This window comes from Pangasianodon hypophthalmus, chromosome 8 (genome assembly GCF_027358585.1).
Source record: "Pangasianodon hypophthalmus isolate fPanHyp1 chromosome 8, fPanHyp1.pri, whole genome shotgun sequence".
Taxonomy (NCBI): Eukaryota; Metazoa; Chordata; class Actinopteri; order Siluriformes; family Pangasiidae; genus Pangasianodon; species Pangasianodon hypophthalmus.
This window is the reverse complement of record NC_069717.1, coordinates 10,256,744-10,273,712: the sequence shown is the minus strand read 5'-3', so window position 1 is coordinate 10,273,712 and position 16,969 is coordinate 10,256,744. Positions and strand designations below refer to the sequence as shown.

Below are 16,969 nucleotides of genomic sequence, written 5' to 3'. Positions count from 1 at the left end.
CCCTGAATGCCAAAAACCAGCAATGTTATATAATACTAGGGAACCTATTAGTGTTAGAACACTAACATCAATGTTGTATGTTATAATATTCTAATAATAAGAATAAGAATAATTATAATATTAATAAAAAGGACATTTAAAAATGTCTGGAACATGAAACATGCATCAGAGGCTTGTGCTCTTATTTAACACCATTCTGATTTACAATACACCATCAGCTACTAATCAATACTTAGAAACAAACACCAACACAATGTCTAGACATTTCCTCTACAGACATGCGATTAAGATGTTTGACAGAACAGTATTTTTTTTTAATTGTGTAATTTATATATTTGAGGACTGTGAGTGCTATGCACATCTTTATATTGAGGTTATGAGTAAGCAGTGAATCTATGAGGGCTAGGTGCTTTATGATTAGTCAGGGGTGTGTGTTGAGTGTTGAGTGTACTGGTTATTATTAAGTGTGTTAGTATATGAGTGTTGAATGTATTAGTTAGTGGTGAATGATGGGTGTTTGTTCTGGGTTGAGGTGTGTTTCTGCTTGTTGTATAAGACTCTGAATGGACTCAGCCAGGCTGTTGTGTTCACACTGCTGGCTAAACTCGGCTGCCTTCCTGCCAAAGTCCAGCGCCTGCAAACACACACACACACACACAAATCTAAATACTGGAAATGTAAGACATCAAACATCAAATAATAAAAATAATTTGGAGTAAATTGCTAAAGTTGTCACATCTACAATCCATATCTGGCCTATGATTTGTCTGAGATCAAGAGACTGAGATTAATTGTATCCCATTAGAATTAGTAACACATCTGATCTTAGAAGTGTACATCAGGACTGGGATCCCATGGGGCCCATGTTGCTGTAGTCAAAAGGGTTTTCCTGTGCTCATCCTACGACTCTTATTCACAATATACTCATACTGAACATCCTTTCAACACACTTAATACTGTTTGACTTTAGTCTAGTACACCTGTATACTATAATGATTTATAATCACACTATCTGGTGTCTCCCAGAAGAGTCTGGTTCCTCTCATGTTTCTTCCTCATGTCATCTCAGAGTTTCTCCTTGCCACTGTTGCCTCTGGCTTGTTCATCAGGAATCCAAATACAATTCTGCATCCAGATTTATGTAAAGCTGTTTTGTGGCAATATCTATTGTTAAAAGAGCCATACAAATACAACTAAACAGAATTTGCTCCCATGTGGGTGGTCAGATATGAAGACCACATGCTTTAAAGTGGGAGCGTATTGGATGGTGCTTGCATTTTCCTAAATTCGTTCATTCATCTTCAGTATCTGCTATATTCTGGTCAAGGTTGCTCAGGTATAAATGACATTTCTTTATACTGTCGGGAATCTCAATTCATTAGAAAATATCACAGGTGTCTACAGTGGGATATATATATATATATATATATATATATATAAAAAACAGTCCCATGCACACCTCTACCTCAACTGGTTGCTTCATTTCAGCTTTAGCAATTGTCGCTAATCCCTGCATTAGCCCAGACAAGTTCATTCACAGGACAGCAGATTATTGAACATGAGACATGTATTTCCTTATGTGCAGGTTGTGCTGGGGCATGAAGTCAGGAGAGGTTTAGTGTATATTTAAGAACAGCTCCAGACACAGAAGTCCAGGACAAAAAAGGTATGCCAAAGAGTTCAGTTGGGTAGGGCAGAGGATTATGACGCTAAATGAGCTGGATGTGGTAACTGTGTTCAAGATAAGATACACGGCTACTAAGGAAAAGAGGCCACTTAATCTTATTTCTAACTGACAGCTTTAGACAGGTACTCAGTGAGGTAGCACTAAAAATGCAATTCAACCAGTTAAAAAACTACATAATTTGCTCCTAAAAAAAAAAAAAACAAAACTCCTTCCTAAGGCATTTATAGAATTGTTCACAATACCAGTAATACGAGCTAGGTGTGTTTCAAACCTCTAAAAGCTATCACACTGAGGCTTTATTGCACAAAATGTTAACCAATAAAGTGCCTGATGCCGAAGAGAATGATTGCTCAATTTTAGGATAAGGTTTTAGCTTTTCATTATCACTGCAATTCTCATGTTATAGGCTTTTGAAATGCATTCAGGCCAGAGGGGCACATGCACCATTAAGAAAAATAATACATAAATTGATTTTTTTATGTGACAGATTTACTACCATTTACCAAATGGTTATCTTTGTGTTGAGTAGATGACCAACGTCCTGGTACCTCTCTTTAGAAAGGACTTACAAAACACTGGGCATGACTGTTTACCTCTCATCAAGATGTTAAGCTGAAATTTTGAAAAGCTGTCCTTTATTGCGCAGTTCATACCACTAAAGAAAAAAGCTCCTTTTCAGAGCTCAAACTGCACAAACAAAGAACAAAAAATAGCAAGTATTGGTTAGGGGACCTCTCTAGAACTGTTCTAGATTTACATTTACAGCATTTTATGTACTTCCTTATCCAACATGACAAAAAGGCCAGGATCTGCAAATACCACAAAGCTAAAACCCTATTAGAGAGGAGTTAGCACAGCGAAGAATGAAAGTCATGGTTGTTTTAAATTGTAGATTTAGTGCTTGCTTAAGTGCTTATGTGTCAAGTGAAGAGGTCGAACTTCAGTGTTGGTTTGAAGACAACCAGTGACTCAGCTGTTTGGACAGCCACAGGAAGTTCCGTTCCACCACCTGAGTGCCAGGACAGAGAAGAGTTATGAGGCATCATCTTGAGGGATGGGAAAAGTAGAGACATGGCTGTGGCTCGAAGGGAACTTGGTACAGTGCTGGGTTTGAGAAGTGCCTTCAGGGAAGTAAAGGTCTGTTTTTGGATTTGTAGGCAAGCATCAGTGTTGTAAATCTTATGTGGGCAGCTACAGGAAGCCAGTGGAGAGAATGCAGCAATGGGGTGATCTGGGGATTGAAAACAAGTCGCAGGGGTGTGATGGCATGCAGGAAAAGACGTGCCAGGAGCAAGCTGCATTAGCACAATCTCAAGTCAAGCACCTGAGTGGCTTATATGGATCCTTGTAAAGTTTTAAAGGCCTACATGACCTAGGCAGCAACATGAGCAGAAAATGTTAGCTGGTTGTCCAGAACTACACCAAGAGCTCTAGAGTATATCACACACACACTCCTACACATCACAGCCCTGGCTATAAATGTTCATCAATGTGCACACAGGCTTTTTGTTGTTGATTCATGATCTCTTTTGCATATTTACCCTGTCAATATACAATATAATTCATTACAGAGAAAATAACAAGACGTGAGTACATTTGAGTTTGTATGAATATGCTGATTGTACAGGTGTGTATTTGTTTATTCTAAGTAGAGGGGTGTGTGTGCGTTTGTGTGTGTGTGTGTGTGTAAATTCAAAGATCAATGGGCAGCAATTTACCTTTTTGTGGTCATTGCAGAGGAACCAGAGCATGGCGAGTGAGTGAGAAAGCAACGCCCTCTGACCTAGAGAGTGAGCCAGTGTGGTGCTGTAAGCAGGATGTGTATTTACATCCTGCTGCTGAGCCTCTAACATCACGCTCAACATCCGATTCACCTCTGCACAATGTGCCACATCTAAATACATACAAACATCACATTTCTGCATAAGTGAAGGTGTCAGCTGAAACACCATACAGAGCAACCACACAGGAGATATAAAAAGTCTACCCACCCCCGTTAACATGGCAGTTTTTTGTGATATGACCAAGATAAAAAACGTCGGATCTTTTTCCACCTTTAATTTGATATAGCAACTAAAAAAATGAAACTGAAAAACAAATAGAAACATTTTAGGGGGAAAAAATAAAATAAAAAACTTAGAATAACCTGATTACATAAGTGCACACACTCTTTTATAATGGGGCATGTGACTGTGTTCAGAATTAACGAATCACATTCAAACTCGTGAAAAGTATTTCCAAAACATTAGATGTACCATGAAAGAATAATCAGGAATAATCTGGTAAGTACCATTCTTCACATGTCTGGGCTATAAGGTATGGTGGGTAGACAGAAACCCTTTCTTCTTCTTCAAAAAAATCCAAGCCAAGACCAAGGTAGAACTTTTTGGGCATAATTCCACACCCACTGTGAAGCATGGTGATGGCAGCATCATGCTATGGGGCTGCTTCTCTTCAGCTGGGACTGGGCTTTTAGTCTAGAGGGAATCATGGCTAGCTTCAAATACCAATTTATTTGGCACAAAACCTGCAGGCCTCTGTTAAACAGCTGAAGATGAAGAGAAATTTCAGCACAACAACAAAACACAGTACAAATCCAAGTCAACAAAGGAATGGCTTCAGAAGAAGATCAAAGTTTTGGAATGGCCTAGTCAGAGCCCACATTTAAGTCCTATCGAAAACCTGTGGAATGACTTGAAGAGGGCCTGTGCGCAGGAGATCCCCTCACAATTTGATAGATTTGGAGCATTTTTGAAAAGAAAAGTGGAACAACATTGCCAAATCAAGATGTGCTAAGTTGGTAGACTCTTACCCAAAGAGACCGACTGCTGTATTACAAGCAAAAGGTGCTTTAACAAAGTATTAGTTAAGGCGTGTGCACACTTGTACAACCAGGTTATTTTAAGTTTTTTCTTTTTTCCCTTAAAACATTTGTATTTTCACTTGAATTGTGTTGGTTGCTATATCACATTAAAGGTGGAAAAAGATCTGACATGATTCCATGTTTACAAAAGCCTGCAATTTTAACAGGAGTGTGTAGACTTAAGATATGAACTGTACATGTTATTTTATTTTAGTTAGGAATGATGATGAATCTATTTGCTGAACACAAATGATTGCTTGGTAATCGTGCCGGATGACTGGCCATGTAAACACCCTGAGGTCGGTAGGTAAGCAAATACAATGTGGCACAAGACGGAGCTATTTCCTGTTCTGGAGTTTCATAGGAAAAGTCAACTCTGTACCCTATCAAAACATGTGTGCCATGAATTTGAAGTACATCAATAAAAGCCAGTGGCAGTAGCATAAGAGCAAAACTGTTGTCATCACTTACTCTTGTTGTATAGGCTTTAAGAGGCCATGTATAGAAGAACAGATATGCTACACTGTAGTAAATTCTAGTACACACGGGAAGTGGCAAACTGACATTTTTTTATTTTCAGTATTATATTGATCAGAGCTCTGACTATTGGCCAATAATGGATACTGATCCAACTACTCTTAGTAGCCAAGTTATGCAAAATGTCGCAGGCATGATAGCAACAGGCCTGAAGTCAAGTTGTGTCCTCTGTTCACACTGAAGATCTGGGTCATGTCCATCAACATCACATGATTTCACGACATAAAACACATCAGTGGATAGAACTGTAAAATACATCAAGTCTGATGCAGTGCCAGTCAAGCATTTCAGGCCAATATCAGCCACAATATAAAGCTCAGTAATTCTATGATCTCTATCTCTATTTCTATCACCTCACAGTTGATAGTTCTGTTCTAGTTAGAAATCAATGATGAGCTTATAGTGACCCTCTGAAAATTCAAGAGACATTGTCATTATTTATACTAAAGCATAAATTGCAATTTATCCATTTTCAGGTAAGGGTGGGTGACGACCATATGATACCTGATTGGTCACAAACATGGGACTTTTTAAAGATTAACCATCATGCATGTTGTGTATCACGAGAACATGATGTTGTATGATATTGTATTGTATTGTATTTTTATTTTTGGCACATCATCCACCCAAGTGCAGAGAGTGCTGAGGGTGTATTGATCCAAGATCAGCTTATGCAGTATCAGCAGCTCAGTGTGTGCAGTGGGAGTGGCTGACCAGAGCGCAGAACACACACTGACCTCAGCACAGTCTGTTTGAGAGGCACTGCACCACACAACAACTGTGCTGAGAGGGAGAGAGAGAGAGAGAGAGAGAGAGAGAGAGAAAAGAAAAGAAAAGAAAAAGAAAAGGGGCAGGAAAAGACACACAGGGGACACATATTTACATCCAGAATTAAGCTGTGTCAGGGTGGAGTTTGCTTATTCATCAGTATGGTGCAGCATTGCTGGCTTTGCTTTGGGTTCATGCATCAGGACATGATAAATAAAGTCCTGGTCATCTTATTTTCGCCCCACTTTTAGGTTCAAATGTGACCAGGTGCTATGTTGGATGAAGTCATTTAATATCATTTAGTAGTGGGCAGCTAATGAAGTAATAGCTGGGATTGGTAAACACTTTCAGGCCATGACCCTATAGTAATGCCAAGACACAAGTGATGCCAAGAAAGATTAAGAGTAGGAATGCACTACTAGTATCCGGGCTGACTCCTGATCCAATCCATGGACATATCTGATGTATTTTATGATGTGGATGTGCGTGATGTCTGGCATGACTCAAGCATCAAGCATGTACAGAGAAGGCAAACTGTCTTAAAGCAGGTCGCCAAGCATTGGGGCAACATTTATGTTGGATTTATATCACAAAAATTTCAAATAAAATGCATTTTAAAAGGAAGGAGCTGTATCAGTATCAGTAGACCCTGGTTCTCAATGCCTTGAAACAATGCTTGCTACTTAGCTAACTGTCAATTTTTAATTTTTTCATTTTGCTGCAACATTCAAACCTGTTATATTGGCTTCATACCTATGCAAATACCTATCAAGATATCTATTTCTTTTTTTGTGGTTCTTGCAATATAGCTATCAGAAATGAGTATTTGGCCTTGCTGTAATCAATTTAACAGTTAAATTAACTCTGTTCAAATAATACTCACTATACACACAACTGTTCTAAAATTATTTTCATTCATTCATTCATTCATTCATTTCCCAGTCAGGGTCACAGTGGATCCTGAGCCTATCCCAGGAACACATCCAGGCAGAAATACACCCTGGATGGGTGACCAGTCCATCACAGGGCACTATGGACGTAGAGCTGTGCAGACACGGGTAGAATATGCATAGAAACTCCGCATAGACAGCAACCTGACCTCAGGATCAAACCTGGGACCCTGGAGCTGTGACTCAGAAATTTTACTTGCTGTGACACTGTGCCACGAGCTGCAAAATTATAACACTATGAAAGGAAAAATCAAGCATTCTCCATGTATTTATTAGAAAAAGCACATTTCAAATCTTAAAAACAGATGAGAGGGAGAGAGAGAGAGAGACAAAGAGAAATTGACCTAATGATGCTCATGCTCACTGATGCACTGCTCTCTGTGATTATCTTGCTTCTGATTGGTTATTTTAAAATTAGATTAGAGATTGGGATGAGAGATCACGCTCACCAAAGTATTGTGCTCCTTCATGTTCCTTCTGACTGTAACTCTCCATCAACTTAGACAGGTGAGCATGCCACGTACTAGCAACCTGCACGCACACGAACACACGCACACACACGCACACACACTAAAATAAGCAGAAGCATGAATTGGAAATATTATGGATGGTTAGTAGAAGGTGTTGATGTACCTCTGAGTAAAGTGAGTTTGCAATATCTGTCTTCTCTTGTTTCATGAACACATTTGCCATCAAGAAATAGCCTCCAGCCGTCACCACACTGTCCAAACCAAACTCTTCACTCGCATAGTACACCTGCACGCACAAACCTCTACTCAGTGTAAACTCCTCATTTAAATAACACACTTGTATGCACAGGCAAAGCCACTACATAGCATAGACATGCAGGTGAAGACTAACATCATTGGCGAAGTGCAACAGGGCAGAACTGTAGTCTCCTGTGGCTGAGTACAAGCGGCCCAGGGTTCTGTGGAGCAAATGAAGAACTGTCCGACTGCAGCCTGGATTCTTCATCACCATCCACTCTGCCTGTGAGAGACAGCTTTCGGCCTGAGACAGAGAACCTAAACCTGAGGGAAAACAGACACACGAAAATGTTCATATAGATCTGGCCCATTACAAGTCCACCTGTGCAACCAAAGTGTCACATGCTCTCAATATATAAATAAGCCTGCTCCTGGAAGGCCCCAATGTTTGTGAGACAACATACCTAAACAAACAACATCATGAAGAACAAGGACACGTCAAAACAACTGGCATGTCAGAACAAGTTCTGGAAAGTATCTGTCAGATGTGGTTATAAGAAAATATCTTAAACTTCCTGCAGAGCATCATTAAATCCATTATTGGATCCATTAAATCCATTATTAGATTTAATTGCTTAAAAGCATGTTGGAGACCAACCAAACATGTGAAAAAAGGTTCTCTTCTCTGATGAAACCAAATGTGAACTTTTTGGCCTCGGTACAAACATTTGGCAGAAATCCAAGAGACCACACTGAGAAAACCATCCCCATTGTGAAGCATGGCGGTGGTAGCATCATGTTCTGCATTACCCTTGGCCTCTTGGTTGTGTCTCTGATTAATATCACTGACTTTTGGTAGATAACCTCTTTAAAGGTGTGAAGAGTTAGTTATGGTTGTGATTTCCATATTCTTTCCATTTAAAAAAAATAAATTTAATGGCGTGCCATGGGGTAGTCAAAGTTTAGGATATTTCTCATAACCAAACCCTAATCGATACTTTTCCAGAAACTTGTCCACAATGAACAGTGAATACCTACACAATCACAACTTTTTTTATTTGTAAAACTTGATTATAGGCTCTTTTGTGTAGATTTGTGACATAAAATCACTATTAAGTGCTTAAGTTCCAATGTGCAAAGTTTCAAGGGGTGAATACTTATGCAAGGCACTTTATATGCCTCTTATTAATAACACAGCTCAGACCATGACAGTAATCGGACACAAACTGCAGTTCTGGACAGCTATGTATCCTAACTATGCATCCCAGTTTTAAAATGCAACCATGTAATTTGTCCTGATGAATTTACATAAGGAATAAGACAAAAATGAGCAGAATCCACACTAAGTAGCACCAGCTGAGAATCCAGTTCAACACTGCAGAATCGTACTCTGTAGGATCAGGATGAGATTTGTGTGTGTTGGCTCACCTATACTGGCCTCGGCAAGCAGCAAGTAGGCTGGCACCAGTTCAACAACATCAGGGCCGTAAATGTCAATAGCACAGCGCAGGGAGAGCTGAGCTGCTGGAATCGCCTCGCTGTACTTCCCTGCCGAGACCCAGCTCTTAGCTGCAGCATGGGAGAGCTCTGTTATGTGCTCCTAATGTCAAACAAACACACACCCCGATTAAAATGTGGCTTCTGGAGTCAGCAGCAGGGAATCAGTACAGAGATACTTAGGGGTCAGGCTGTAGGAGTATATACAAATTGCAATTTGAGCAGAGACTATCGTAAAGGTGTACCAATTTTTTCAGAGTCTGAATATGATGGAAGTCTCTGTCAGCCTGGAAACAGTAGAATGGTGCAGGGGTTCGTACAGAGATCAGCAGCTCGCACACTTTCTCATGGATGCTATTCCAATCTGCCTGCTGGTGAGCAGCATCACTGCAGAGAGACACAGAATGAAGCAATATTGCTTGTTAGTCAAAAAAAAATTGACCTGTGCAGTACTGATATCGCAGAAGGCTGCAATATGCAAATGAGCCCATCACTAAATAATTTATTTTGTGCTAAACATCCTGGGTGGCACAGTGACGAAGCAGAGGGTAGCAAAATCACTTCACAGTTTCAGGGTCTGTGCAGAGTTTCACAAATTCTCCTAATGTCTGTGTGGGTTTCTGGTTTCCTCCCACCTCCCAAAACCAGTGGAGTAGACGTGAATGAGCAGTGTGTGTTGCCCTGTGATGGACTGGCATCCCATCCGGAATACCTTTCACCCAGTGTTTCTGGGCTAGGCTCCGGATCCACCATGACCCTGACTAGGATAAAGTAATTACTGCAGATGAATGAATGAAGGTAAACCTCTTAGATGCTCCAGATAAATGTTTCTGTGGGAGATGATCCAAAAAAAGCTAAATATATTTTGACTGCAGAAATGTTAAAAGTATTAAAACAATACTTTTTTTCTCTTTGCAACTAGAAATTTGTCTGCGCTGACTGTTTGTGAATGGCCTCATGATATCTAGCTGCATATTTTGTGGTCAGACAGGTGTTTAAAACAGCATGCAGTTGGAGTTGGTAGCACTTCAAAGCAACTGACAGCTAAACAACTAAATAGAATGTTAGCACCCTTCGAGAGAACTGGAAAAAACAAATGTATAAAATCAACATCAAACACAATTTTCTACTCAAACAACTAGACACTTATTTGCTCACTTTGCAAATAACAAAAACAAAAACAAAAAACTTTTTTATAGTAGCATTTCCTTAAAAAGAATGACAGAATTTTGGCACCTTAAAGACTTGATGCAACAAACTGTCATCCTTGGAAACGAATAAACCTCAGTTTCCAGAAACTGTTTAGTAGCATTTGGCCATGTCCTGCTTCTACCTCATAAACAGGAGGTTGCACACATGCAAAATCCAGGTGAAAACACGTGGCTGGTGAAGGAGGAAAAGAAGAATCCAAGGTTTCATGAACAACCCAAAAAAATTTAAGCACCTGAACTTCTATTTGTGGTTCCTGGGATGTGTTGTGCTTAGATAAGACCAAATTCAAACACCAATACCATGTTAGTGGAAAAGGGGGACTGCACAGGAAAAGTACCTGATACCCACTGTAAAGTAGTGGACCATTATTGCTCTGGGGCTGTTTTACAGCTAGTGATCCAGGGGCTCTTGTGAAGATTGATGGCATCATGAATTCAATCATTAGCTGTTGTTTTTAAACTGCTCTCCAACTCAGTAGAGTGAAGAATCAGGAATGGCTATGAAACAAATCTGTATGCAGCTAGTACATACGCCTACACAAACAAGTTAAAAGAAAAAGTTAAGACAGCAAATTTCGTTTCTGTTAAAAGTGCTTACATGGCTACAGGCAGCTCCAGAACTATTGGCACCTTTGGTAAAGAATGGTAAGAAAAGAAGTTATCAACAATGATAATAAACTTAATCTCATACTGACAATATGAGAGGAATCCTTCATTCCAAATATTTTCTGACAAAACTTCATCACAATTATTGGCACTCCTGCAATTTAGTACTGCATTTAGAGCAACCTCCCTTACATAACAGCACAGTCTTCTCCTAAAATGCTTGATGAGATTGGAGAAAATTTTATTTGTATAGCGCTTTTAACAATGGACATTTTCACAAAGCAGCTTTACAGAATTATTGGATTCACAAAAAATATAATAATATATATTTATTATATAAATATTATTATATAAATATTAGTATATTTATATTAATATATAAATATGTGAATTTATCCCTAATGAGCAAGCCAGAGGCGAGGGTGGCAAGGAAAAACTCCCTCAGACAATATGAGGAAGAAACCTTGAGCGGAACCAGGCTCAAAAGGGAACCCATCCTCATCTGGGTGCAACGGATAGTGCAATTATAAATCATTCCCTTCTATTATTGTGTACTATATGGACAAATAGTGCAATTGTGCAACCAGTAAATTCATCACAGTTTTTGCAAGAAGTCTGGTTTTTTAAAAATCTATCCACTGTCCACTAATGGAATCCTGAGTACGAAGGTGCTCGTGGCAACTGTAGCCCCAAAGCCACCACAGCAATCGCAGTCCCAAGCCATTACAGTACAGCTCCCCATATGTGATCCCCAAGCCATCTCCACAGCCCCCAGGTGGCACCATCCCCAGCAATCCAAATGGTTCTTCAGGCCGTCCATATGGGGCCACCCCCAGCAGCAGCGAGCGAACTCAACCGATGAGAACTCCAACCAGAAGTAGGGCATCAGGATGGGTCAGGCAGGTCCGGGGGGCAGAAGGGGTCAGGATCACTGGCATCTCAGAAGTAGCATGTGTAGCTCGACAGAGAGTGAGGGAGAGCGAGAGATGGAGAGAGAGGGAGAGATTGTTAGGTAAGCTTTTGTCCTCTAATGGCTAAGGACAATGTACTTTGCGTGCAGAATGCAAGCAGGGACTCCGGCAGGACTAGCTATGACAGCATAACTAAAAGAGAGAGCCAGAAGCCAACACAGACATGAGGGCACCCTGGGACATAAGGCAGTCAGCCACTCCACCGTTTACAAACCTGAGTGAACGCGTGAAGGTTGGGGGGGCGACAGCATCCAAACATCCCAGTTCACCACAACACTCTAAGCCTGTGAAACCCTCCAGACCTGCCCCTGTACCTAAGAAAAAAAACTATTCACAAAAGTCTTGACTAAACAAATATGTTTTCAGCCTAGACTTAAACACTGTGTCTGTGTCTGAGTCCCGAACACTAAGTGGAAGGCTGTTCCACAACTGTGGAGCTTTGGAAGAGAAAGCTCTACCCCCAGCTGTAGCCCTCACTGTTCGAGGTACCAACAAATAGGAAACAGAAAGGTCATCCAGAGTTATTATGTAATCAGAAAGCTTACTTCTAACTGCATGTGGTCCTAGTACAAGTACTTCTGTCTTGTCAGAATTAAGTAAGAGAAAGTTAATAAGCATCCAGTTTCTAATGTCTTTTACACATTCCTCAACTTTATTAAGCTGGTGTTTGTCATCTGGCTTTGCTGAAACATACAACTGTGTGTCATCAGCATAACAGTGGAAGCTAATACCATGTTTACAAATAATTTTGCCCAGAGGTAGCAAATATAAAGAAAAGAGCAGTGGGCCTAAAACAGAACCTTGTGGAACACCAAACTTTACCTTAGTATGAGAAGTCACCATTTATGTTTACAAACTGATAATGATCAGTCAAATAAGACCTTAATTTCCTTAATTTCCCCTAATATTCTGTATATGTTCTATAATATTCTCTATATATGTTCTGACTGACTGACTCACATGCTCCTGATCTTTCCACATGTTGGGTGCCACAGTTTATTCAGTGGGCATGACTACAGGTCACAGGACTTCACTGATTCATCTTCAGTAACCGCTTTATCCTGGTCAGTGTTGTGGTGGATCTGGAACCTATCCTAGAAACACTGAGCGTGACGTGGGATATGCCCCCTGGATGGGGCACCAGTCTATTGCGGGATATCATGCATACACACATTCACACTCTTATAGTATCACAACTAGGGGCAATGCAGTGTAGCCAATCCACCTACTGACCTGTTTTGGGAGGTGGGAGGAAACCAAAGAACACAGAGGTAACCCACATGAACACAGGACTTCCAAAGTCCCACCTTAATTGCTGAAATAGACATTCGGGATATGTTATTTCTAACATCCACCTACTCGTGAAAATGTGACAAACATCAAAAAGAGAAAAACCTTCATCCAAACTTGAATGGTTAAATTATTAATAAACACAAACAAAGCTTCTTTGAGCAGCTAGCTGGTTTGACTAACAAAGTGGAAAGTGTATCATGAAATTTAATTAGAAAGACCTATATTTTAATCAAAATAGCCTATCTATCCATACCGTCTTGGTCTCCCTTTCGGTACGGAGACTTCTAAAACAGTGCACTATATAGTGCATAGTATGTGATAACAGACAATTTTACTAGTTACCTAGATATATTATCATGCCATGCCTGTGTGCCTGCAGTGTATTATAACAGAAGGTCAGGATCCAGATTTTTTCATTCAAAGTCCCCCAGAAGAACAATTTCTATGATGCACACAGCTGACTCACAAAAGTCGCACTGACGTCAAAGGTCTTCTGTGATTGGCTTACAACAATTCACGTGACCTAAGTGGCTCTTGGTGGCACCCCAATCACGTTGTCGTTTGCATTTACCATTTTGTAGGCAGCCAGTGCGTACAGTGTACTGTTTCTTGTCCCAGTAATATACGCTAAAAGATGTAAAATACTCATAATAACATTAACACTGCTTGTTATAGACACCATTTCAGACACAGGGAATTCGTTCAATATCTTCTTCTGTGTATGAGAAAGCATGTGGTTTTGTTTCCAAAAGAAAAAAGGGTAAAAGGTGTTTCAGCAACAGTTCTGGTGCATTATTTTCTCTGATCCACGCCTTATACTGTCTGTACTCGTTATGCACAGAAACACCGAGCACACACTGTGCAGGTTTAATGTCAGTCCTGTTTTTTTCCCTCCTGGTTGAAAGGATGCAGCTCTCAGCAGCTTCCCCCCCTTAACCCCGCCCCTTAACTCCACCCCCGGCTGTCTGAACTAAACTGACCTTCCTGCGTCTGCAAGGGAAACGCTATGCAGTGGTACTGAAAGTGAGTAAATATCGCCACCTAGCGGCCTTCACTTCACCACATATTCTGCTTTTCACTGAAACCCTCTGACAAAAAAAAAGCATCATGTTACCACATCGAAGTTGATTATTATTTATTTATCATTTCTCTTACACCACAAAAGTTGACAAACAGTTAGAATTCCGTATTATTAATGAACCCCACATCGTGCTTTTTAACCGTTTATAGTTACATTTATATATTGTGGAATGTCTGTGAAACAAGGTAGTTCCTGTTATCACGTATGTTAAAACAGCTGTAGCAGTTTTAGGCTATAACTCAGCAGCCTCTAAAAAAAGCTCACCATGATAATATTAAAAAAAAAAAAAAGAAAGCACAGTTTGTGTATTTTACTGAGGAACCGGAAATCGTGAAGACTTTCCCCTGTCGGAAAACTTACTAACCTGATAAACATCTACTTACAGAAAACATCAGCATATCAAAGAATTTACAGTTTTCTTTGTTTAATAACAATAAAATAGGCTCTAATCATTTTATTATTAGCCTTACGTGTAGTGTACATCATGTGAATAAGCTGTTACTATAGAATAATATAAACCTTAATATGAACCTGTGATTTGAATTACAGCCTGGCTTCTGACATATTAACCCACCTACCGATGTCCAACCAGGAGGTTCTGCGCATGCGCATTTTACTTTTGCACGACCATAAATTCATGGTTCACATCTTTTAATTCCTGGACACATTTTCTGATCATAAGATAACGTATCAAAAATATTTAACCCATAGTTTTATATCGGAAATATCTTCTGATATGGTTACAGTAATGACGTAGACACAGTATCACAGTATTGTGAACCTTTGACAGCAGTGTTGTGTTGAAACCTCACTGTACTCACCAGTAGAAAGTCACACGGCAGTTTGGGCACTGGAGGTGAGCTGGCTTCTGACAAAGCTCGCACAGTTTCTTCGTTCCTTTTGGGTTTGCAAGAGGGGAAATGGACATAGACATCCTTTTCTTTTTTCTTTCTTTCTTTCTTTTTTTTTTTTTTTATTATTATCCGTAGGCTTAGCTAGTTACACTAACTTATATTGCGTTTCTAATGTCTACTAGTTTTTCCTTTACTTTTATTTTACTTTTATCTGTCTATCAATCTAAATACAGTGTTCGCCAGCTAATTTAATTCATCCACACACAATACAAGTGTATAATGTCCTGGCAGTCTATCGAGGGAAAACTGAACAAACTGTATTTGTTTCTTCCGCCTCTTTACAGTTTCCATGGTAACGACCTTTAAACCGGGGAAAGCGGAAGGGCTACGAGGTGACGTCTGTGTTTCAGTGATGTATTTACCTTTACAAAGATGTATGTAAAGTAAAGGTAAAAGACATTTTAAACAGTGTCCTTCACAACAACCTTCAGATAAATAACTTAAATAACGTAATAAATTACTTAATAAATGTCTACACCACTTAGAAATCCTATTATAACCCATTATATATCCTAACCCATTATAGCTACAACATACCTTGAAATATCATCATTGAAACACTTCAGAAATGATATCATGATAATAACAGAGGATGTCACTTTGACCGTACAACCGTTTCCCAGATTACAGATTGAAAGAAAGTATTAATAAAATCAATCAATCAATCATTAGTATGTCTGTAATATCCTCAGGATATTCTATGGTTAATGGCTGCTATTTAACCATATTTTGTGTATTTGATGATTGTTTGCTAATAATTCTCAAATTTCTTACTTGTTACCCACCTTCTAAAAAATGTCAGTTGCCTAAGATGGGTTAAATTTTTTTTGAATGGTTAAAATGCATGTTTTCTCTGATTTAACACAGAAAAATGATTAAAAATAAACTTTGATTTTTTTAAAGAGTTACAATGGGCTAAAATGTGGACTCACCGATTGTGGACTCACCCAGCTTCATTCTTTCAGTTCAGGTTTTCTCTGGGTGTAATTTACCAATCACTTCTTGTTGCGATTAAGTGACTCTTTGTTCCCCATTTCAAACATTTTCATGGACCTTTTTTCTACACTAATGGCATGGTGGTGTTCCACTGTTGTACATGTATTAGGCAATGCTGGTATTATTATTATTAAATACTTCAGTGTCACTGCTGGGGAGAGAAACAGTTCCCATCAACCAAAAATATCTAGCCAGCAGCAACCCTGTGGTCAAAAAGTGACCTTGATGAGTCATAGAGGTCAACACAAATCATGCATGCCAAAAGACGAGCTATTGTCTCCAACTGTACACTTACATCAGGGTGCTGGAATTTTAAGCAGCATGCATGTGATATGCGCAATGACATCACACCCAAATGGCAGTCCAATCGTTTTTCTTTTAACAGAGAATGTGTGTTGATTACAAAGGTATACTACACTCACTGCCCACTTTATTAGGAACACCTGCACATTCATGCAGTTATCTAATCAGCCAATCATGTGGCAGCAGCACAATGCAAAAAATTATGCACATACAGGTCAAGAGCTTCTGGTAATGCTCACAGCATAGCATAGTTGTCGGTGCCAGATGGTTTGAGTATTTCAGAAACTGCTGATCTCCTGGGATTTTCACACACAACAGTCTCTAGAGATTACACAGAATGGTGTGAAAACAAAAAATATCTTTTGTGGGGAGGGTCTGCAGGCTGAAACACTTATGAGAGTTCAGAGGACAATGACCTGACTGGTCTGAACTGACAGGAAGACTATAGTAACTCAATTGAGCACTCTTTACAAACGTGGTGAGCAGAAAAGCATATCAGAACCCACAACATATCAAAACGTCTGCTACTACAGCAGAAGACTACATCAGGTTCCACTCCTGTCAGCCAAGAACCAGAATCTGAGA

The 16,969-nt window shown here is 39.6% G+C and overlaps 2 protein-coding genes across 2 annotated transcripts in view; one reads left to right on the top strand and one right to left on the bottom strand.

Annotated features, from left to right (window-relative positions):
• Nucleotides 1-163, top strand: part of rimkla (ribosomal modification protein rimK-like family member A) — an 18,566-nt gene extending 18,403 nt beyond the window's left edge. The window contains exon 5 of the mRNA XM_026918291.3: nucleotides 1-163. This exon is cut by the window's left edge and continues 3,159 nt beyond it. The gene's annotated coding sequence lies outside the window, so the exon portion shown is untranslated.
• A 135-nt stretch (nucleotides 164-298) lies between these two features.
• zmynd12 (zinc finger, MYND-type containing 12) lies at nucleotides 299-15,537 on the bottom strand. The gene is made up of 8 exons (XM_026918303.3): nucleotides 14,993-15,537; nucleotides 9,255-9,396; nucleotides 8,941-9,112; nucleotides 7,667-7,836; nucleotides 7,439-7,561; nucleotides 7,255-7,336; nucleotides 3,406-3,581; nucleotides 299-634 (listed from the first exon to the last, which is right to left on the bottom strand). The coding sequence occupies exons 1-8, from the start codon at nucleotides 15,103-15,105 to the stop codon at nucleotides 497-499; spliced, it is 1,116 nt and encodes a 371-aa protein (XP_026774104.1). The 5' UTR covers nucleotides 15,106-15,537; the 3' UTR covers nucleotides 299-496.
• Between the last annotated feature and the right edge of the window lie 1,432 nt (nucleotides 15,538-16,969).

Bases quoted from the DNA above. Each gene is read 5' to 3' on its own strand.
- zmynd12 (XM_026918303.3), bottom strand. From the start codon at position 15,105: ATGTCTATGTCCATTTCCCCTCTTGCAAACCCAAAAGGAACGAAGAAA. The intron at 9,113-9,254 runs GTACACCTTTAC...GTTTGACATTAG, and splicing joins TTCAGACTCTGAAAAAATTG to GAGCACATAACAGAGCTCTC. The intron at 7,337-7,438 runs GTACATCAACAC...GTGTGCGTGCAG, and splicing joins CAAACTCACTTTACTCAGAG to GTTGCTAGTACGTGGCATGC.